General features: G+C 37.1%; 1 protein-coding gene across 1 annotated transcript; it reads left to right on the top strand.

Annotated features, from left to right (window-relative positions):
• Positions 1 to 1242: 1242 nt before the first annotated feature.
• gucy2g (guanylate cyclase 2g) lies at positions 1243 to 23411 on the top strand. The gene is made up of 22 exons (XM_021324999.2): positions 1243 to 1691; positions 2705 to 3053; positions 4190 to 4299; positions 5603 to 5785; positions 5891 to 6035; positions 8573 to 8708; positions 8893 to 8996; positions 9103 to 9269; positions 9383 to 9523; positions 9756 to 9839; positions 10134 to 10238; positions 10334 to 10405; positions 11175 to 11343; positions 11422 to 11577; positions 13788 to 13965; positions 14917 to 15057; positions 15153 to 15345; positions 15934 to 16108; positions 17142 to 17240; positions 18701 to 18792; positions 18879 to 18986; positions 22397 to 23411. The coding sequence occupies exons 1-22, from the start codon at positions 1344 to 1346 to the stop codon at positions 22475 to 22477; spliced, it is 3336 nt and encodes a 1111-aa protein (XP_021180674.2). The 5' UTR covers positions 1243 to 1343; the 3' UTR covers positions 22478 to 23411.

Raw genomic sequence — 23411 nt, 5'->3', positions numbered from 1 at the left:
CAACAGGACAATTAGTAGTTGTGCACACCACAAATCTGACCATTATGGAAGAGTGTCAAACAGTAAGTAATTTTTTTTAAAGGAGAGCCATCAGAGGTTTAATTTGCATTTTACCACAAGCAGTGCTGGTTACAAAGCAAACATGTGGACAAAGGTGTTGTGGTCAGATGTGACTGGAGTGCAAAATACTACTCGTGCCAAAACCCACGGGGAGAGCATTCTGCTGTGGGTTCTTCAGCAGAGATAGGGCATCTTTTTTTGAGTTAATGGGAAGATGGATAGAGATATATATAGGCAAACCCTGGAAAAATACCTGTTACAGGCTCCAAAATATTTGAGAGTGAGGCAGAGGCTAACCTTCTGGCAGTAACACAGTCCCAAACATGCAGCCATAGCCAGAGTGGGACCTCGTCTGTATTTAATGCAGCTCAACACATCCACTTTGTTCAAGAAAATTAGTATCAGTACACTTGTTCTGCATTCCTAAGGCATCCTTTCACTGTTGAAGATAGAGGTAATAAATCTGCTTAAAATTTAAATTGTCCATGCTATCCACTTAACATCTTCACACACAGCTCTGAGATCTGGACCAACTATATTTTGATCTTATTTTTTTTTTATATAACTCACTTCTTATTAATCCCCCTGCAACTCCTGATTGACTTCATCTCAAGGGTTCCTTTTTTGTATTTTTTACCGAAACACCAGAGTTTTCAATGTGCATCTCAGGAAAAAGGGAAAGCAAAACATTTTATAGATGCATCACACACAGAGTGATACATTTAATGTCTGTTTCTGTAAACTTTCACATTTATGGCTTTCAACCTAAATACCTGAAATTTTGTTTCTCAGAAAACTACACAATTACAAAATAATAATAAAAAAAGGAATAACCAGAGGTTATACCTGTTGTTTGGGCACAATCTTTCAAATGAAATTTTTCCTTTTATCAAAGGCTGAAATAGCCACATTTTGAACTGAGTAACTAAAAAAACTAACTAAAATAAATTAATTTTAATGATATTCTAATTTATTGAGATCTGCCTGTACTCGTAAAAAATGTTCAGTGCTCCTTTCACTTTTTCATACGTTTCCCTCTCTATGCTCTATCCACTAAACATGCTGCTCATCCTTTCTCCAGCAACCTCTCGTTCTAACCAATCAGTGCAAGTCCTTTTCTCAACAGAAAACATTGGTCTGGCTTCTGTACCTCCTACTCTCCTCCACATATTTACATTTTCTCCTCCCTAATCAACTGCCCAGCATCACCAAGGTAGTTGAGTATTTAAGCCCAGTTCGCCCTGAAACTAACAGGATGAGAGCAGGTACTCCATTTGTCCAGCATGAGCCATATTTTGATGCTCCACCTCACACTTTTTACGACCGCTGCCACCATGAACATCCATAACAGCAGCAGCAGCAATGGATCTCCAAATCACAAGCTGCTCATTGGCTTCCAGGCTCCGTGGAACGTGTCCTTCCCCTTCAGCGCCCGGCGGCTGGGCTCGGCCATTCAGATAGCCGTGGAGAAGGTGAACAACAACCCCTCCTTCCTGGGCAACTACAGTCTGGATTTTGTGTACAAGGACACCGACTGTAATCCCAAAGAGTCCCTGGGAGGATTCATCCAGCAGGTGTGGAGAGAAAATGTGACAGCTCTGTTTGGTCCAGTGTGTCCTGAGGAAGCAGAGGTACGATTTAGAACATGTTCACGCTCTTTGTCTTTTTATGTTTACAAGGAACAAATTAAGGAAGGGTTTTTACTGGTTATTTTTTTCTGAAAAGTGATGTAACTGTGTTTAAGAATCTCCAAAAGCAGTTTTCCTGCATACACTTATTTATAAACCAAGTTGACAGATAATAAAAAAAAAAAAACAAAGCTTCTGTTTACTGATTGTGAGCTTATCTTTTACAAACTTTGTTTAACATTGTGTTGTGCATTCTCGTTATATCCCATAGAGAACAAAAACAAACTATATGTGGGTCATTCTGCAGGTGTGACCTTATTTTCTTCTTAATGTTGCCTATAATATAAAACCCTAGTCGATGTTTCTAGAAATACCTTTACATCCTAATCAGATTATTAGGGTAAAGATAACGCCTAGAGGTGAGACAGAAGATATTTTATCTTCTGCGGTTTGTAAATTAAAATTTACATTATAAAACTCACCGAATCAAGTGATGTTGCATGTATAAACATGGAAATTCTTAATAATAAATAAACAAAACAAATAAAGATATATATATATCTATATTACCAAAATACGTAACAGATAATGTTTTATCTTATTAGTAATCATTGGTTGGTGTTTCTATTAGTTTTAATTATGCTTTATAAACAAAATATTAACAGACTACTAAATTAAAAATGCAAATAGTCTTTTGACAATTACTCAACCACAGTGAGTACAGCAGCATCATAAGTAAGAGTTAAAAAAAGAAAAGGAAAGAAAATGAAAAAAAACACTGGCATCTGTTTTTAGTCACTCAGGATTCTATTGAAAATTTAACAATATTAATGATGGGGTTCAAAAGATTAAAAGGAAATGTAAAAATCCCACCAAATCTTGGTTTTACAGCAACCCTTTATCCTGATCATGTCTGTGACACACAATAAGGACATCATTTCTAAAACAAATTGAATTTATTAAAGAATTTCTAGACACATTCTGGTGATTCAATAGCTCTATTTCACACTTTTCAGGTTACTGGTCTAATTGCATCAACGTGGCACGTTCCCATGTTCGGCTTCGTGGGGCAGTCCTCCAAACTGGAAGATAAGGTAATGTACGATTCCTACATCAAAATCATGCCCCCTCTCAAACGAAGCTCAGAGGTCCTGGTGAAGACCCTGGAGTTCTTCGGGTGGAGTCACGTGGCAATGATCGGAGGGGGGTTGAAGACGAACACCTGGGACAAAGTGGATGCTTTGTGGAAAACGGTGGAGAACCCTCTCAGGACCCATTTCAAATTGACGGCAGAACTGAAGTTTGACACCAGTAATCCTGACCTTGTTTATGAGAACATCAAGTACATCTCAACAGTCGCCAGAGGTAAAGGAGGTGTTGAATCATATGTACACAACCATAATCACATGTAGCTCCACTCGGTCATCAACATGTGTGTTTTCTTTCATTTTTATGCATGTCATTATTCTTTTCATGTATTAACTGTAGTTTTTGGATGCTCTAACTTCTGTAAACGCAGAAGAAATGTGTACAGGTCAACAAGCTTTGCCAGCTACACTTTCCTTCTGCGTTGGGTAATGCCCACCGCTGATGAGACATGCTTGGCTCCCAAAACTGGTTCTTAGAAAGTACCAAAGTTCATTAGTACATTATGTGAGTCTCAGGTTGCGTCTAGCTGTGTTAATAAGTCTCTCTCCCTCAGCTTCTCCACTTTCCGTCTGCGGGCGCTGCTCTACATTTTCTCTGATTGCTCTTCTGGTTTGCTTCTTATTTTTCCTCCCCTGCCTCTGTTTTGAGGTTCACTCTTTGGTTGTTCTTCGCTGGATCCTCTCATTACATCCCATTACTTATCTTGTACTTTCCATTTGCCCGCCTGCTCCTCTGTTGTTCCACTATCCTGCGTGTTCAGTGTTCTATAACTTTTGGGTTATTATTAATGGATAATTTCATCACACATCCCATGTTCCTGTCTGCACTTAGGTCCTACGCCAAACACACGCATCGTGACACCATGACATTTATCCAAATCTTAGAGATTTGTATGTATTTGAGCCTGCATGTAAAACTGCAAACATGTTTGAATTAGAGAAACAAACAACAAATTCAAATTCAAAAAATAACATATTCAAAGTTGCACTTTCATTTAGGTTGTATGTTGTATAATAAGTCCACCATAAAAAGAGATTGGTTGAATTTAATCATTAAAAACCCAAAAATGAAAATGACATTCACACCAGTGATGAGTTGATACAAACTTTGGTCAATCAATTACTTTACATTCTATTTTAGTCATATTTCTCTGTTTCTCTCAAATATAGAATTCTATTTTGTATTATTTTGTTTAAATTATACAAGCATTATATCAAAAGCTTTAGTTTGGCAGTTGTTGTTTGTTTTTTTACAGTTTTGGAGAAATACACTGAATTACAGAAAATGAACAATGGCATTTGATGTTCCTGTAAAATAAAGCTTCTTTTTTTTTTTCCAAATCTGGTCACTAGTTATTGTGGTGCTAACAAACAGAGAGGACTCCATGGCTCTGCTGCTGGAGGCTGAGCGTCAGGGTCTGATGAATGGCGACTATGTGTTCTTCCTGATGCAGCATTTTGAGGTCAGTGAAGCAGAGAGGAAAACAATTCAACAGCCGACCAAATGTTCAGCTGAACAAACAGGAGAGAAGGTTTCAGAGCAAAGAGAGGGAGACTTCTCTCATCCTGTTTGAAAATATCACAGGGTTAAAGAAAAATGGTGGGATGAATCTTTGCAGATTTATGTCTACTCCTGTTTATCATGGAATTAAGACATAGGAATTATGTTAACAGGGATGTTGTGTTGTTTTGCATTTTTATATAATCAACCATTGTAGTAACATTTTCATTAACACAGCTTAAACATTGCACTGTGCATAGCTGAATAAATGGGAGAACATTCCTCAAACCAAATATTATACTGCACTTATTTACTCCATTTCGGTTTATTTATGGGTCAATGCATACATTCCAATTTGATCCAAGTTAAAGACAATGGATTCAGTTTTATTATTCCAGTTGCTAAAAAGTTTTTTGTACAGGGAAAACAATCTGATTATATCAGATCACTGACATGCAGCAATTACTTATGCTGGTGAAGATTCTCAGTCATCCAGGTCATGGTCATTCCAAAAAAAGTTAAAAAACAAAACAACGAAATTCAAATTTCAGGAAAAAGTCCAGATTTTTTTTGTTTTTTTTGGAAGACTACTATTTATCCCTAAAATAGCACATAGCCTCAAAGGCCATTTGCATGGAGGTTTTACCTTTGCAGCAATCCCTCATACCGAACATATATGTAGCAACAGCTGAAAGAAAAACTCCCCTTTAACAGGAAGAAAACTGCCAGTAGAACCAGGCTCCGTGTGAACTGCCATCTGCCATGACTGACTAGGAGTTTGAGAAGGCAAAGTATATCAACAAAAAGAGCACAGAGACACTGATCCAGGAGTACTTTATGTGTTAAAGATAAATAAACAGATAATCTTAGCGAAGACAGGATGGTATACGGGTAGCATGTCCTCTTCACCACACCTACATACCATAATCTTCTGGGTTGCTGTGATGGGATTGGCTGATTCCCTCTTTGTGTCAGGCAGCAATTGAACAGTACCTAGTAAAATGCAGCTGAGAGTAAAGTCCAGTAATTCCTGTGCTGAATGAAATAAGACGGGGAGCATCAACATTTTTACAAATTTACACCAACAACTGATGTAGATCTCTCAATAAACCTCCCTCGTTTTTCTTGAAACTTTATACCATCTTTTCTGTGGGTATGAAGTGTATTAAACCCATCAAATACTGGTGTGATAATGATAAAAGAGAATAGGGTCTACCGTCTAAATAACCCTCTGTGTTTTTGATTGACTGTTTTCTCCTGGCCAGGATAACTGGTGGAAAAGTGCCCTGAACAGTGGGGCAAACCCGGACAGCAAAAGAGCTTTTGCCATGACATTTGTCATTGGGCAAAAGTCCTATGAAGGATACGAGTACTATGATTTCTTCAAAGAGGTTTTTCAAAGACTAAAAGGACATCCTTTCTGGAGTAACCTGACATCTGAAAGTGAGGTGAGCAGGCCATAGAGACAGAATTAAGAAATAATCCTATAGGATAAGATAATCAATTAAATCTGATCACTTTTTGATCTGTTATTTTTCATCAATAAATCTCAGGTTAGCCCTTATTCAGCCTACCTTCACGATGCAGTACTTCTTTATGTGATGGGACTGAAGGAAGTCCTGAAAGAAGGAAAGGATCCTCACGACGGCCGACAGCTTCTGGAGAAACTGAAAACCAGAGAAAAATTTCGATTTCACGGTAACTGTAAACTTTTGCTCACAATCACCCAACCCAGTATTTTATAACGCATTTTCCTGTGGTTTTGTTTCATGATTATTCTGTCAGCTTCTTTTGCAACAACCTTTAGTAAAGATGGGTTTTATTTCATAATAGGGAGCATCAAATGCTGCAGTTTTATCACAGCTGATGGCAGACAGGAACCTTTGGTGTTAAAGCAGATGCTTCTTAGTCAATAAGCAGCCTCTATTCGGGGATTGGAGGAGGAGCATTGGAGTCTGCTGTAGAACTGAGACCCACATTGCTAAATTATGTCGCATTTTACCTGTTAAAAACAGTTGTTTTATGTCTTTAATCATACAGTCAAACTAATTAGGCAGTTGACATTCAGCAGGAAACCACTATTTTGTCATAAGCATGGACACCTATTGACAATAAGCAATGTTTTCCCACATGAGATGTATGTTAAAATGTTTAGAGATGTTACACATAAGTGGAATGTGTAAATGAAAGAGTCCAGGCTTCAATCTGATTAACACTCAAAGTATTCAATTCAATTCAATTTATTTATATAGTGCAAATTCATGAAACATGTCATCTCAAGGTACTTTCCAAAGTCAAATTCTATCAGATTATACAGATTGGATCAGATTATACAGATTGGATCAGATTATACAGATTGGTCAAATAAAAAAAATCCTATCCAAGGAAACCCAGCAGATTGTATCAAGTCTTGGCAAGCAGCATTCACTCCTCCTGAAGAAGTGTAGAGCCACAGTGGACAGTCGTCTGCATTGTCCATGGCTTTGCAGCAATCCCTCACACTGAGCAAGCAAGAAGCAACAGTGGAAAGAAAAATCCCCCTTTAGCGTGAAGGAAAAACCTCCAGCAGAACCAGGCTCTGTGTGAACGGTCATCTGCCTCGACTGACTGGGGGTTACAGAAGACAGAGTAGAGACACAACAAGAGAGACAAACAAGCACAGAAGCACACATTGATCCAGGAATCTTTTCTGCAGCTACTATGAAGAAAAAGAGAGAGAGAACAAAAAGTTAAAAGCTGAAATGACGACAAGCAATGCAAATTGGAGAACAGTGGGAGAACTCAGCAGAGTGAAAGAAATAGGCACTGATGTCCTCCAGCAGCCTAAGCCTATAGCAGCATAACTACAGAGATAGCTCAGGGTAACATGAGCCACTCTAACTATAAGCTTTGTCAAAAAGGAAAGTTTTAAGCCTAGTCTTAAAAGTAGACAGGGTGTCTGCGTCACGGACCAAAACTGGGAGTTGGTTCCACAGGAGAGGAGCCTGATAGCTAAAGGATCTGCCTCCCATTCTACTTTTAGAGACTCTAGGAACCACCAGCAGACCTGCAGTCTGAGAGCGAAGTGCTCTGTTAGGAACATACGGGGTAATCAGAGCTCTGATATATGATGGAGTTTGATTATTAAGGGCTTTATACGTTAGAAGGAGAACTTTAAACTCTGTTCTTGATTTAACAGGAAGCTAATGAAGGGAAGCTAAAATAGGAAAAATATGATTTCTCTTGATAGTTTTCATCAGAACTCTTGCCGCAGCATTTTGAATCAGCTTTAGGCTTTGAACTGCATTTTGTGGACTTCCTGATAGTAAATAATCACAATAGTCCAGCCTTGAAGTAACAAATGCATGGACTAGTTTTTCAGCATCACCCCTGGACAGAATATTTCTAATTTTGGCGATATTCCACAGGTGAAAAAAGGAAACTCTGGAAACCTGTTTAATATGGGATTTAAATTACATGTCTTGGTCAAAAAATAACACCAAGATTTTTTACTTTATTACCAGATGCCAATTTAATGGCATCTAGTTTAAGTGATTGATTAAGACATTTATTTTCGAGGATTCTGGTCCAAAGATTACAACTTCTGTCTTGTCAGAATTTAAAAGCAGGAAATTTAAAGTCATCCAGCTTTTGATGTCATCAAGACATTACTGTGGTCAAAGTAATTGATTGGATTCATCAGGATTTATGTCATCAGAATAACAGTGGAAATTAATCCCATGCTGTCTGATAATTTTGCCAATCGGAAGTATATATATATTAAGGAGAATTGGCCGAAGGCCCATTCAATTCAAAGATCTTGCAAACATTTTCCTCCCAACGTAGCAACAAATCTACTCAAGGATTTGCTGTTGCCTAAGTGAAAGATTGTGTTGGCAAGAGTCTAGTACTTTCTGTTTAGTCCTATCTATTCAGTTGACCTATGGATATTTGACAGCCAGCATAAAATAAAAAGGAGTCTCATCTGCAATCCTTTGTGTGATCCGAAAAAGATTTCCATGTGATTCTGAGTCATGTTTGAAGCTGAACAATGAAGACAGAAGCACCACAACCGCATCACATTTCAAGGCTTCAGACCAAACCTCAGTGTAAAATACTCAGTTGAAGGACAACAGTACAAAAAATAACAATATAATAGAGGACAAATACTGTCACACAACGATACACAACTGAGAAACTTTGTAACCCACCGTTTCCATAGACTGTCCAATGTGACCATGGCTTCTCGTTTGCAGGTGCCTCTGGGCTGGTTCACTTTGATGAGGAGGGGGAGAGATGTATGGACTATTCCATTTATGACCTGCAGCATGTGGGAGGCAGCACCATGTTTGTGCCCATCCTGAATTTTGAAAGTGAAACAAAAAGTGTCAGGTAAAAAAACCCACTTAAATTATTCATGTAGGATTTGAATAAATCACAGAAGTTTCCAGATGTGACATCATAAAAATTGTCAAAGTTCAAGGGGTATCAATACCTAGAAGGCACTTGCAGGCTTTGGTGTTGTGCTCAATGTTACATCTGTGTTGTAATTTAATTATGTGATTATCTGATGCAGAGCGACATCTATGTTTGCTTCTGTGATTTGGCCAAAGGGAAAGCCTCCATCTGATATCCCAGAATGTGGTTTCAATGATGAGCACTGCGAGTGGCTGACCAATGGTAAAGCACTACTTAAAGCTGAGACGTATAAAAAAATAATAATAAACAAGTACATCTAATCTTTCTAGCAGTAAGTAATCACTGTGATCATTTCTATGAGACACAGAAATCGCCCTGCTGGCTGTCCTTGTGACCTTCCCCCTCATCGGCGTGGTGGCGGTTTTGTGGATCGGGGTCCTGATGCTTCAAAAGTTTCGGCTCCAGACGAGGCTGGATGACTCCAACTGGTGGATAATCAACTACGGCGACATCACCATCATCAGGGAGCCCACAGTGCGAGCGCCCAGATAGTTAGAGAATCAAAAGAGCTGGAACGTTGTTACCGTCGTTTAGCTGGCAGTTTTCATTTGCTAGCGCACTTTGCTTTTCTGTCACATCTCCTATAGGCAAACCAGGGTTTGTCTCAAAGCTCTACAGGCAGTCACAGCGGGAGCAGCAGCTGTCAGAGCACCTTTTCAAGCCACAGCTATGACCTGCGGGACAAAACCGGCAGAGAGCACATCTACACAACGATAGGCCTCTACCAGGTGAAACGTTCTTCTTTCAGAAGAGAAATACATGCATATTGAAAAGATCGTCGTGATTTGACAACAGTGAACCAAATCCCGCACTTAAGTAGAAAAAGTCTTGAACAAACTGGATCAGCAGTTACTTGTTATCAACACAATTGCACTGGGAAGTTTCATTTCTCTTTCCAAGTCACTTAATCTCACTAAAGGGATTGTTTCTGGCGGATGTCATTTGTTTATGTTAATACAGGGAAACCAAGTCGCCGTCAAGTACATCAAGAACCCTATAAACTGTAATTTCCAGAAACCTTCAGTGATTGCAGAATTCAATCTGGTAAAGTTCCTCATGTTGTTTTGGATTTTTTTTTTGCGGTTTTTGTTTTAGACTATTGTTGACAAAATAGTGTAACTGCTGTAAAAAAATAAATAAATTGAATAGTGGAAACTGAAATAATAATTTACATATGTCACAATTTTACAAACAGGTCAGTTGTGAAACTTGCAGTAGTACATGTTTTACCTTTTATTAAATACCCACATAATACGAATAGCAAGCATAACTTATTTTCTTCATACACACAAAATCAAAGCTACTCTCTGCCTAATAATCTTAAACCTTTTAAGAAAGATGAAGGAGATGAAACATGAAAACTTGGTGCAGTTCTTCGGCGTGTGCATTGAGCCACCAAACATCTGTTTGGTCATTCAGTATTGCAAGAAAGGCAGTCTGAAGGTAAGTAGAACATCTCAATTTGTTTTTTACGTCAAACTAAGTTTACACCCAAAATGAAGTAAATCTTCAAATGTAATTTAACTTTGTTTCTAAAGGATGTTTTTGGGGCCTCTGATGTTGATCTGGAATGGATGTTTAAGCTCTCATTTGCATATGACATTGTTAATGTAAGTATATTTATGATTGAGGTATTCGCCCATTTATAGATTTCCTTTGATTGTTTTTTTTTTTTTCAAAGTTGCATGTCATCAGATTTTAACATCAAACAAAATTAACCTGAGTAAATACAAAAAGCAATTTTCAAATACTTTCTTTTATTAGGAAAAAAACAAAAAAAAAAACAAATTGACCATTATAACCAACAATGGAAAAGGGTAGAGTGCCTTCTCCGGGTCGGGGAAGATGTCCTGCCCCAAGTGAGGGAATTTGTGCATGATGTGTTGCATTTTTATATTGTCAAACAGGTTATTTTTGAATAAAACAGAACTAAACTTTACTTAGAAATGTAATTAATCATAGTTAATTTAGGATTCGAAAAGGGGGAGCATTACTTTTTCAATTGCTTTGGGTAGCTTTTCCCCCTTAAGAAAAAAAATCCTCCTCTGGAAAGTGTGTTTTGTGTTTACCCAGGTTATACGTGGCTAACATTACGTCTGTTTGCTGATCTGGAGCAAGTAAGCATGACAAAAAAAAAGCAAAAACAGAAAGAAATATATGCTTTTTATTAGATCGTATTTCGCCATTAGCTGGAAATTTAGACAATGGAAAATCACATAAATGAACAGATATATTGTTAATACAGAGATATGTTAAGGCAAATATATTAAGGCACGTTTCTTTTTGTATTCAATTAACATGTTCATGAAAAAAAGTTTTGCTATTCATTGACATATATTTTGATTCCATTTTTACTATTCAAATGTGTTTGCGATACAGGGAATGGACTTCATTCACAATAGCAAGCTTAAATTTCATGGAAACCTGAAGCCTAGTACATGTCTGGTGGACAGCAGACTACAAATTAAACTCTCTGGTTTTGGATTATGGGAGTTTAAGTATGGAGGAAAAAACAAGCTCAGCCTAATGGAAAATCCTGATTATGAAGGTAAAACTGACCTGAAATCAAAGTTATAACTGATGAAGGATTATGTTTTGCACATGAGAATCTAAGAGTTTGTCTCAGATCTGTACTGGACAGCGCCCGAGCTTCTAAGACAGGCTGGGCTTCCATGTAATGGGACACCCAAAGGAGACATCTACAGTTTTGCCATCATCATGTGGGAGCTCATGTATAACTCCAAAGGTGGTCCATACCAAGACATCAACCTGGACCCAAAAGGTTTGTCAAATTATTTTGCATATTAGAGAATCTCTAACAGATAAAACATGATGAAAAGCAATTTAGAATACAGCCTTCGTAGAACTTACAGTGTTTTTCTGCAACTTAGAAGCTAATTACAGGTTACTTCCTAAAAACCTAATGATTACTCTCCAGAATCAACAGAATTCTGTGCACAACAACAACAACAAAAAATACAGGGTACTTTATCAGAACATAAAGGGTACTTTTATGGAACTTAAATGTTATTTCCCTACAACTTACAGTTCCTTCCCATAAGATAGAGGAATATGTGTCTTTCAAAACTGATAGGGTACCATTTGTGAGTTACAGGTTACATTCCAGAACTTACAGGCTACTTTTCAGAACTAACAGGATACTTTCCTGTAATATAAATGTTTTCCACTATAACTTAGCGGTCATGTATTAAAACTTGCCGGGTAATCTTCTTGGAAGACACTGTTTTCTTTTGAGAACGTACAGCTAACATGCTGAAGATAACAATTTATCTCAGGTTACAGGTGCTTTCTCAAAACTTAAATGGTACTTTCCTGGAACTTAGAGGTTGATATCTTGTAATTTATAGGTCACATTTTAGTACACACTGGTAAATTTCTAAAAATAAAAAAGGCAAGTTTTGACTATGACAGCTGGGGCATTTGTTTCCATCAACTTTCATTGACTGTGAGTGTAATGTTGTGAATGTTTCTGCTGTAGAACATTCCAAGTTACCAATTCCCTAGGAGTGGTAAATCTTCCCATCCCTGCGGTGTACCAAGGTCTAGCTCAGCCATTGATAGATGCTTAGATCAGGGACATCAGATTAATAATTATTTAACAGTAAAACTATAACAAATGATTATGTCACAGTGGTTGCAATTCATAACATATAAATGGAAGAGGAGAGATAGTTCCGGTCATTAAATCTCGGTGTTGTAGCCTGAGACCTCTAAAAATTTCACAGCAGTAAATTTCTAACATGGTAATTTTTCTACCCCAGCAAATACAATGAAAAAACAAGACAGTAAAAAAGCCACCAGAAAATGACCCTGCTTCCTGGAAATGGTTCCTGTAGTGGAAACACAACTTGTCAGAAGATGCCTTACCAAAACTTAAAGCTTACCTTTCCAGAACTAACATGTTACTTTCCAGAACTTACATAGTACTTTGTGGAGCTTAAAATGGATCTTACAGGCTGCTTTCCAAACATACAAGGTGCATTCCTAAAAATTACACAGTGCTTTTGGAAGGTACAGGTTCTGCTCTAAAACTTTTAAGTTACTTTCTTAGAACTTCAAAGGTTTTTTTCTAAGAACTGTGGCATGCTGTTTAAAAACTTAAAGCACACTTACTTTGTAAAACCTACAGGTAACTTGTTGAAATTAACATGGTACTTTCAGGTAAAATTGGTACTTTTCTCGAACCAACAAGCTGCTTTTCCAAAACTTTCATGTGGTGTTTAAAGAACTTACAGGTTATTTCCCACAACTTACATTGTGCTTTCCCATGGCTTTCATGTCATTTTCAGGACATGTTGGATTTTAGAAGCAACTATGTATTCTTGTACCTGTACCTGTGGCTTTTTGAAGGCTTGTGTTGCTTTCTAGAACTCACTGATCATTCCCAAAACTTTTAAATTACCTCTGTGGGAACTCATAGGTTACTTTCATGAAACTAATGGGTTATTTTCAAAAGCGCTCTGTAAACTGCACTATATGATATGGTCACGTTTACAGAAATTATTGGTTACAGATTGTGGAATTTACAAGGGTCCACAAAGTTTTGGTAAAGTAACATAAGTTCTGGACATTAGTATGTAAATTCAAGATAGGTCAGGATTAACGCTGCATTGAAACCCTACACTAATGGACAGAATATGAAAAACCAATCAACATAATTATTCTGTCGTATTGATGATGATGAGACTTGATTAACAATAAAATGCAAAATTTTGTATCATTTAATTTGATTCTGTTTTGGACACATGTGGCCATCTAAGATCAGCCTGAATAGCCAAAGATTGTCTTAAAGAGTATGAATCCATGGCCACTCTAACTCTAAAAGCTATAATCCTTTCAATGTCAGTGTTGTGTACAGTGATGTGAATCATTACAAAAAGTTAAACACTTTACCTGTTTTTCCAAATATTGAAATTATTATAATGTTTTTTGTTTTTTCAATAAACATGCTCTTACCTTGTATGTTCGAAGAGATTATAATGCAGTTGCGGACACCTTTCCAAGGGGAACCTCTCAGACCGGTTCTGTGCGAGCAACTGTGTGATGAGAAGGTCAACGCATTGCTCAAAGCCTGTTGGAGCGAAAACCCTGACCATCGACCACCTTTTGGATCTATACGCAGGAGGCTGAGAGATATAAGTCCGGAGAGGTAGGTTTGCCACATGTTAGATCAACATGGTCAAAATCATCCTATTGCACAAAGGTAACATTGAGAAAAAAAAGCATCACTGCATTGCACAGGTACCATGCACTGTGAAGGCAGTTGTCCATTATCTGAGGAATTAGGGAAGGAATGAAATTCATTAGACTGGATGTTTCCTCTAAAAAAAAGATATAGAACTAGATGGAAAAGAAAACAATCAGATCTGACTAAAACCTGCCAAAAATATTGTAAATTATGTATTTTGGTCCGCTTAACTCAAACGTGAACTTTTGGAACTACTCCAAAAGAACAACATACAAGCAGTTGGACTTGAATAATGGATATATAAACAGATTTTAGGATGAAATGAAACTATTTACTGAAATGGATTAAACAATTAACAGAGAACTGCAAGAGATTGGGGGCCTTGAGGAGAGCTGAGTGGTATATAATGACGAGAAAGGGGACAGCTTGAAAGTGAGATACTTTCCTAGCAAAGTCTAGAAAGGTGGAATTCCAAAGGCACCAGAATGTCTAGAACACATGAGTATAGTTATACAGCTCCTTAGAGAAGCCAAGTAGAACAAGGGAGACCTTGCCATGTTGTGGCTGGACCTCGCAAATGCCTATGGTTCCATACCTCATAAGCTGGGGGAAGAGGCACTGATCCAGTTTCACATCCAAAAGAAATTCAGGGACCTAATTCTTGACTATATTGCCAATTTCACATTGACATTTGTCATCAGCAATCAACAAGCTGATTTGGTTTTTTGTAAGAAACTTTTCCCCTGAGATTCAGAAAAAAATCACACAAATAAAAATATTTAACTCTGCACCAAAATGAATCAACAAAAATATCAGCATCTGGCAAATTTACAGTTGAGAGGTACTACTGTCTGTTATTGTGATACCATGCTCCTCAGTTAACAATTTTTATCATGATCTTATCTTTTGTAGCCATGCAAATATCCTCGATAACATGGTGGACAAGTTGGAGAAGTATGCAAATCACCTTGAAGAGGTGGTGGAGGAGCGGACCAACCAGCTCACAGCAGAGAAAGCCAGAGCAGATAAACTTCTGTCCAGCATGTTACCAAAGTACCACTTATACAGCCATCCGATATTTTATATAGATTTTTTTCTTCTAATCAGTGCTTTCATCCTTATTATTGCTGTTGGATCTTTGTCTATAGATACATTGCAGACCAACTGATGACAGGAAAATCAGTGGAGCCACAAAGCTATGAAATGGTGACCATCTTCTTCTCAGATATTGTGGGCTTCACCTCTATGTGTTCTTCCAGCTCACCAATGGAGGTGGTAACGTTCCTCAACGAACTCTACAGTCTCTTTGACGACATCATAAAGATGTATGATGTCTACAAAGTAAGAACCATTCACTCTAAGTCTCTAATTGACTCCAACAACCATTTAGCTACGTGTAGCCTCCTGTTTACTTAGCATGACGCTAAGAAAATAGTACGATTCTGATAGTTTCTGATAGTATGACTCACTTAGATTGAATTTATGCTGTAGCATATTCCGTAATTTCTATTAATACATTTTGAACAACCCATTTCATGGAAAAACTAATTTCTGCATCAGCAAAAGCAATAAACTGGAAGGTAACAGATACACTTATTAAGGCGATCAGGTTTAGACATACCAAATTAGAGTTCACTAATCATGTTGAGTTAATAACTAAATAGCTAACCTTGTATGTGCTATAAACCCTGATAAATGTCAGCTGGCTAAGATTAGTGTTCATTTTGAGGCATTAAGCTAATTGCATTCTAATGCGGACCTGGATCAAGTTAGTCCCCAGTTAGCTTAGCTTCATGCTACAGACTGATGATATCATACATATGTACGTTTATGTTTGCAAACTAAGACCTAAGAGTGATCAATAATAATTTAGATCTAGCAAATGACTTAGACTAATTCTAAAGACTATCATCTTTTGGTCTTTACCAGGTTGAAACCATTGGCGATGCTTACATGGTAGCGAGTGGCCTTCCAATCAGCAATGGCAACAAGCATGCTTTGGAGATATCCACGATGGCTCTACACTTCTTAAGTGCCATTCAGGTCTTCAGAATCCCTCACAAGCCAGATGTGATCCTTGCAATTCGCATTGGCATACACTCTGGTAATGGACTGTGGCAACAGAAACAACGCTCAGTTTAGCTGTTGTATCTCTACCGTGACTTGTCAAACTATTTTTTTTTACCATTGAACTTTGTCATATTTTGTCATTTTACCATCACAAACTGGTTGACCAACATAAAGTGGTTCAAAATTGTGAAGTGAAAATGATACATGGGTTTAACTTTTTATTTTTATTGTTTGTTTCTTTTTTACAAGAAAGACCATGTCTGGTGGGCAATCAGCCTCAATAATACTCTTCCAGTTTCACTGTATGCTTTAAGGTTACGCCCTAATATTTTGATTTTGAAACAATGTATTGGATAGAACTCTATGTGATTTTTGAAGCTTTGAATACTGATTTATGGCCAAAGTCTGGTTTGAACTTCTCCGCCGATGTCCTGCGGTGTTTCTTCATCTTTAACATGGTGTTTGTTCATTAATGTTCTCTAACAAAAATCTTAGGCCTTCACTGAACAGATTGACCTGTACTGGGATTGAATGACAGACAGGTGGACTCTGCTTACCTATTAAGTGACTTCTGAAAGCAGTTGGTTGCACTGGATTTTATTTAGGGGTATCAGAGTAAAGTGTTCCTCACTTTCCAGATCATTTTTTAGTAAAATACTTTAAAACCATGTGTCATTTTTCTTTCAATACTGCTAAGCAAAACTTGTCACTGCATGGTTGGTCAATCACCTTGAAAGTACCTTGAGTTTTGTTCTTTGAAATGTAACACAAATGTAAAAATACTTCAAGTGATATTAATCTTTTTGCAATACTTTTACCATATTTGTCTGCATTTCTAAATGGAAATGTGCTGTGTTGCAATTGTTAGACATTTGTCAATGTGAAATGTAGCATGTAGAAATAATTGGTTTAAACAATGTGAGGTTCAAGAACATTGAGAATTACTGACTATGGTTCAGAACTGCTGTAAATATGTTAAAGTGTGAAATACAGTTGTAGTTTAAGTAGTTTTCAAACTAAAATATTTCTTAGATAATTGTCTAATTGTACTTGTCTGGTTCATGTAGGTCCAGTGGTTGCTGGAGTGGTGGGAAACACTATGCCTCGCTACTGCCTCTTTGGTGATACAGTAAACACAGCCTCACGCATGGAGAGTAACAGCTTACGTAAGTACATTCATTTGCAGAGCTCTTTTCTGTGATACCACTTTATTAACCACAATACTTATCCAGTGGTGAGACAACATTGAATCATTGTGATACTTTTTGTAACAGTGACTGTGTAGCATTTAATCTCCATTTCAGTAAAGAGAGCTGAACTAAAACTGACAAAAAAAAAAGCTGAGCACCCAGATGGATTGATTAGATTTAACTGTAATTTGGTACACATGTGGATAAGCCATGGATATATAAAAGGTTTGATTTATAAGAAGATGGGAAATCAAGGTAAAATCTCATATGTTGCTGAGTTATTACAAAGAAAGGGAAAGGTTTTGTCTAGGGTTCCACTATTAAACATCTCAAACCACCAGATAAAACACAACCTATCACTTTAATCATGGGGGTTCTTTTAGGACTTACATTTCATTGATTTTAAACCATATTGGTCTTGGACCTCACAAGTATTAGTAAAACCAGTGCACATTTGCTGAATAAAAAAAAAAGAAAACACATTTAAAGTTTGGCACAATAATTAATATTCATTCATGAAATAAAACTTTTTTTTCAATGAGTAAAAAGATACTTGTCTATAGCGCTAATATTTCACAGATATTAATGAAATCTTTTAAAGGTTTTAAAGGTCAACCAAGGACCTTACATTACCCAATTCAAACAAAAATGGTGTCAGTGGTTTCTTTTTGTTTGTGGTGCAAGATGTTTTGTTTGTGCAACCCACAAACATAAGGCATTCCAACAGTTTTAGATTTATTTTTCTTTTAGTCTTTAATATGCCTAAAATTATAGTGGTACAAACAAAAGATGCTGAACAAGGAAAGCTCAAACCATAGACAGCATTTTTTGTGTGAGTTCGATAATGTGATGGGGCATGTTTGATCTTTGAAGAGCTACCAATAAACTTTGATTTACATCTTTAAAATGATTAATGAACACAAACAATTTTGGCAGCACAAACACATTTGTTAGATTTTAGGAACGAAATGTGATGAATGAAATGTGACATCTGATGAAATCATTTATTGGGCGAGTAATTCATTTATCAAGCTATTCAATTGTTTCTGTATTCATTCTGAATTATGGCAGGAATAGCACTCCATTTCTGTATTCTCTATAGTCTTGAATCAACTTGAATAAAATTTCATTTATACCATTCTGTCTGAAAGCTTGACTTTTTCTGTCCACTTGCTCTTTAACCTTCCAATTGCATAGATGTTGTTCCATAGTTGAACAAACAAGCTAACATTTACCATTTACTTTGCCAGGTAATTATTTTCATGATATACTCAAAGAATGTCATCATACAAGAGGGAGTTATTGGTTTCATATTACACATATTTTGTTTTTAAGAAGTATTAATTATAATTTAATCACATACAGGTGTATAATGGTCACTGTGTTTTATTGATTTTGATTTTTATAACACAAGCCCTTCTTTTTATTATATACAGCACTAAGGATTCACATATCTCAGTCTACAGCTGATATTCTTGTCCAAGCTGGATCATTTGAGCTGACAGAAAGAGGTGACATCGAAATGAAGGTGACTGTCAACATTTTTGTGTTGTGTAAATATGTACAGTCTTTTGTCTTGTGACACATTGTGACCAGAATACATTCTTCTTTCAGGGTAAGGGGGTCCAGAAGACCTACTGGCTGCTGAGCAAGACTGGATTTAATCCTGCTCTCAATTCCCTCAGCTCATTACAAGGTGACAGTCTGAAAGTGCAAATGGAGGTAGGTTAAAAAGAAAAAAATGTTGAGCACCCCTGTTTGGTTAAAAAAAAGATGAGATACTGTAGAAAAGAAAATCCACAACATAAATTGTATTTAAATTGTTAAAAGATGAGTGTTTGTAGAAATACAAGTTTATTTTCTAATTTATTCTCAGCTTCAGCATGTAAAAACATGAGAACTATGCATCTTTCCACATAATGTATTTATGTTGGAAGACAAACTGACAAAAAATGTTTCATACAACAGCTATAACAGTAGGACAGAAAATTAAAGAGGGAAAATACAATATTTTAACAACATTGTTACTTCTAAAATGTATTTTCAATAACACAGATTAACCCAGATCTTAATATAAATTAGCTAATATCCATTTCATTCACAATTTTCTATTTCCACAGTCATTTTCAAGGGTTGTATCTGAAAATTGGTCAGTCAAAGCAAAGCTTTGATTTATTTTGAAATTTACATTTAACACATTGTCTCCTTGTTGTTGCATGATGATATGCCTATGGTGCCTTGCAAAAGTTTTCACTCCTCTTCTTCTCTGCTACATGGTTTCACATCACAACCACATATTTCATTATATTTGCTGGGATTTATGTGATGAACCAACACAAATGATTAAAATACTTGTGAGGTGGAAAGAAATCACACATAGTATTAATTGTTTTACAAATAAATATGTCATGTTTTGCATGTGTTTGCATTCAGACCACCTTACTTTGATACTGTGGGGAGTTTAATCTCAGTATAAATCCAGTTGCTCTGAAGGCTTCAAGGTTTTTTTTCAAAGAACATCAGTAAACAATCAGCATCTTAAAAACAATGAAGCAAAGCAGACAGCTCAAGCATAACGCTGTAGAGATGTTGAAAGCAGAGTTAGGTTAAAAAAAAAATCCCAAGCTTTCAACTGATCATGAAAATGGAAAGGGTATAGCACAACTGGAAAACCTACCAAGACATAGCTGTAGGCCTAAACTGACAGGCTGAGCAAAGAGAGCAATAAACAGAGAAGCAGCCAAGATGTTCGCACAAACTCAGGAGGAGCTGCAGTGATCCTCAGCTCAGGTGGACTAATCTTCTAACAGAACAACTACTAGTAGTTCACTCCACAAATCTGACCTATATGTAAGTGTTGCGAGAAGAAATAGCTTCCTGTAAGAAAGGCATAATAAGTTACATTTGCTGTTTGCCAAAAGCCATGTTGTGGATACAGCCTGTGGGGCACTGCATGTGAAACAGTGTGTGGTGAAAAAAGCTAACACACCCCCATGGGGAAAACATTTTGGCAGCATCATGCTGTGAGGATACTTTTCTTCAGAACAGACAGGGAAGCTTGTCAGAGTTGACGGGGAGATGGATGGAGCTATTTCAGGGGGGCGCTAGGAAAAAAGCTGTTATGGGCTCAAAAACAAACTATAACAACAGGTGGCAGTCATCGCCACTGGAGTGAAACACATGGGACACGATAGTGAGGGCAGCGTTGTGAATCACCCTCTCGGGTCACTTGTCTCCAAGATATTTGATTGGATATGAAACTGAAGGGACATTTTCAAAGCAGTCCAGGACAGACAAGGCATTGAGGGATGAAGAGTTGGCAGATTGTGCTGGAATTGACTGAAATGTTTTTAAGTCTTCCGTAAAAAAAGAAAGAAAACAACCTTAGGTTCATCCTACAGACAAGACAAGTTCACCCCGGCGCCAACGAGTTCCCATGCGGCTGCCTTTTCATGTGTATTTCGATAATCACTGCGTGATGTGCCGTAGGAAAGTCGGACACAGCTCAAATAGGTTTTCCTTCATGTTGAAAAGGGTTGTAGATCCAGTGTGTAGCATACTCTTCTGTCATTGGTCATTCAATGAAACCCTCGCTGATTGGTTGTAGTGCCATGTGACAGCGACGAAAGTTCAACATTTTTCAACTTTCTTGTATAACGTCGCGAGCCTGCATGTGCATGTTTATACGTGTACAAGTTCAAAATTTTGCATGCTGGAATTTCTCTGGTCGCTCAGCTGGAGAAGGGCGAGTAATTGTTGTCTCATCACACAAGCTCCTGTGTGTCTAGCCCATTAGAGGCTGCAAAAGACTTGAATTGTTTCCATGACTGATTTTTTTTTTTTTTTTTGTGTGTGCATTACTTAAAGGAGATAGCCACAAGTTTTACTCCTTTCAGCCAGTATATGGCACATTCACGCTTGCTGTCTCTTGTTCCAACCTTCAGTTGTACTGTTTGCCAGCCGGTTGCCAGGTCCTTTAGTTAAGCATGCCAGGTTAGCATTAGCAAACATTTAACTTAACCAGAAGGAAAGCGGCAACCTCCGCATGGCTTCTGAGCACCTTTGTTTCCTTAAGTTGGCACCGGCGAGCTTGACCGGTGTTCACCCACATTTTGGTTCTTTTTTGATCTGCTGGAATCTGAGAAATGTAACAGTAAGAAGAAGCCATTTCTCAGCGCTATCATGGAGCTAAAATGATCTGGCAATGCCTGAGCTCCGTCTCACATGACTTCAACCGACTCTTCGTATTGGTCCTTTCATATCGATGTTGTCATCGTAACCAGTACTAGACATTTATAAATTTTGGTCCCCTCAAAATTTACAAAACAATAATTTATATACTACCGTTTCTATTTATTTTTCAGTAAAGTAAATACTTTTATTCTGCACCACTCTAGACATTCTGTGGATGTATTATTTTTGAAAGAATTAATCGCTTTGATGGAAAAGTTTGTTGAGGAAAATAAATATCTTAGTTGGGGTTGGTGAAGAATGCAGAGTGTTGACTGTCTCTCTCTCTGTTGCCGGGTAAGATAACATGCAACTTTAATTTTATGGCTGTTAGGTCAGTGCGGCCTGACCCCGTACTGGGAAGAGTAGCTCCTTTGTTTGAGAAACAGATAGCTCACAAGACCTCCTCCTTAACACAGCGGAGGAAGGCAGACACTGTATTAAAGGATGTCTTGGCAAAACTTACTTTAGACAAAAGCTGCAGGTGCCAGGAAATGGATGTAGATGCACTAGTAATGTAAATTTTTGTCTCCATATTTAATTCCTAATAAATTAAATATGCATATTACAATGTTTTAACCTCTGATCAACGTATTCCTTATTTACTGCCAAATCTGGAACCAGGGTAAGATGGGCTTTCAGAGATATGCAGCAACAGGCCGATATATATATATATATATATATATATATATATGTGTGTGTGTATATATATGTAGCTATAATCTTTCATCTTAGAGTATCATATAAGATCCTAATAACATCGAAATTTGTAGTCGTACTGTGACAGACTTTGAAAAAATTTTAACGTGGGAAAACTTTTGCATGGTACCATCAGCCCAGTACGCACAGCTTCCTGAACGTTTAATGCTTTCATCTTTTTTTTTTTTTTCTCCCTGCCAAAGAAACAAGGAGTAACCAGATCTGCAGTCACAAAGTCCCAAATCATCCAGCCCAAATCATCGATGACTACAGTGCATGTTTAGATGTTGTACGAGGAGGCAGGAATATCCTGAAATGATGTCGTCTGTTTAGTGCACTGCTTCACAAAGTGACTTTATTCCATGTACTTGTTGGAAAAAGAACTCTGTGGTCACTGACTTCTTCAAAAGTAAAAGAGCTGGGAGTTTTGAATTTGGCAGCTTGTGTTTGATTAATTATTCAAAACATAATTTTATTATTTTTGCTTTTGGAGCAAAGCTACATTTATGCTTCTGCAAACGGCGGTTTGAAGAAACAAACAAAAAAAAACTTGATAGCTGATCAAGTAATTTTAATGCATTTTTACTCATCTGATGTAGATTCTTATAATTCTTGATTTGAGTATTCAGAATAATGAGGTTTCAGGTAAGGACTGATGTAATTAAGTTACAAATTCACTCAAACCAGCAGAACCAGCGAAAACACCTTAATTTGTGTGGAAGAGTTTGTATTTTTTAAAGAGTGATTATCATTTCCGATCCATCCACTTTTGTAAAGCAACATGCAGGTATTTCTGAACAACAGCAAAAATCATATCTCCTAAATTCTATACTCACTGTGAAAAAAATATTGCATCTATTTCTTAATTCTTAACAAAAAAAAGTACAGAGAATTAAAAAAATATATATCTTTCAAAATGAAAGAATGCTGTCCAGACCTGAACTCTTGTGACATTCTGACAGATTGATTTTGTGCAGCAGAAATAAAAAGGCATGAAAACATACCTCAAACAAGGTGCAACATTGTAAAATACTTCTGTATTAAAGCATTTATCTCCTCTAGATTAAACCTTTTACCCCTAAATAAGAATTGCTTTAGTTTTTTTCTGTAATGGATCAGCATTTCAGTTCTCAAACCCTTGTTTGACATGTTTATCTACCTCATGTATGTTCCTAGTTTGGCTGTATTCTTGTGTCTAAACTGTAGTTATTTACCTAC

The sequence above is a fragment of the Fundulus heteroclitus genome, chromosome 10, assembly GCF_011125445.2.
Source record: "Fundulus heteroclitus isolate FHET01 chromosome 10, MU-UCD_Fhet_4.1, whole genome shotgun sequence".
Lineage (NCBI taxonomy): Eukaryota > Metazoa > Chordata > Actinopteri > Cyprinodontiformes > Fundulidae > Fundulus > Fundulus heteroclitus.
This window is presented reverse-complemented; position numbering and strand designations above follow the sequence as displayed.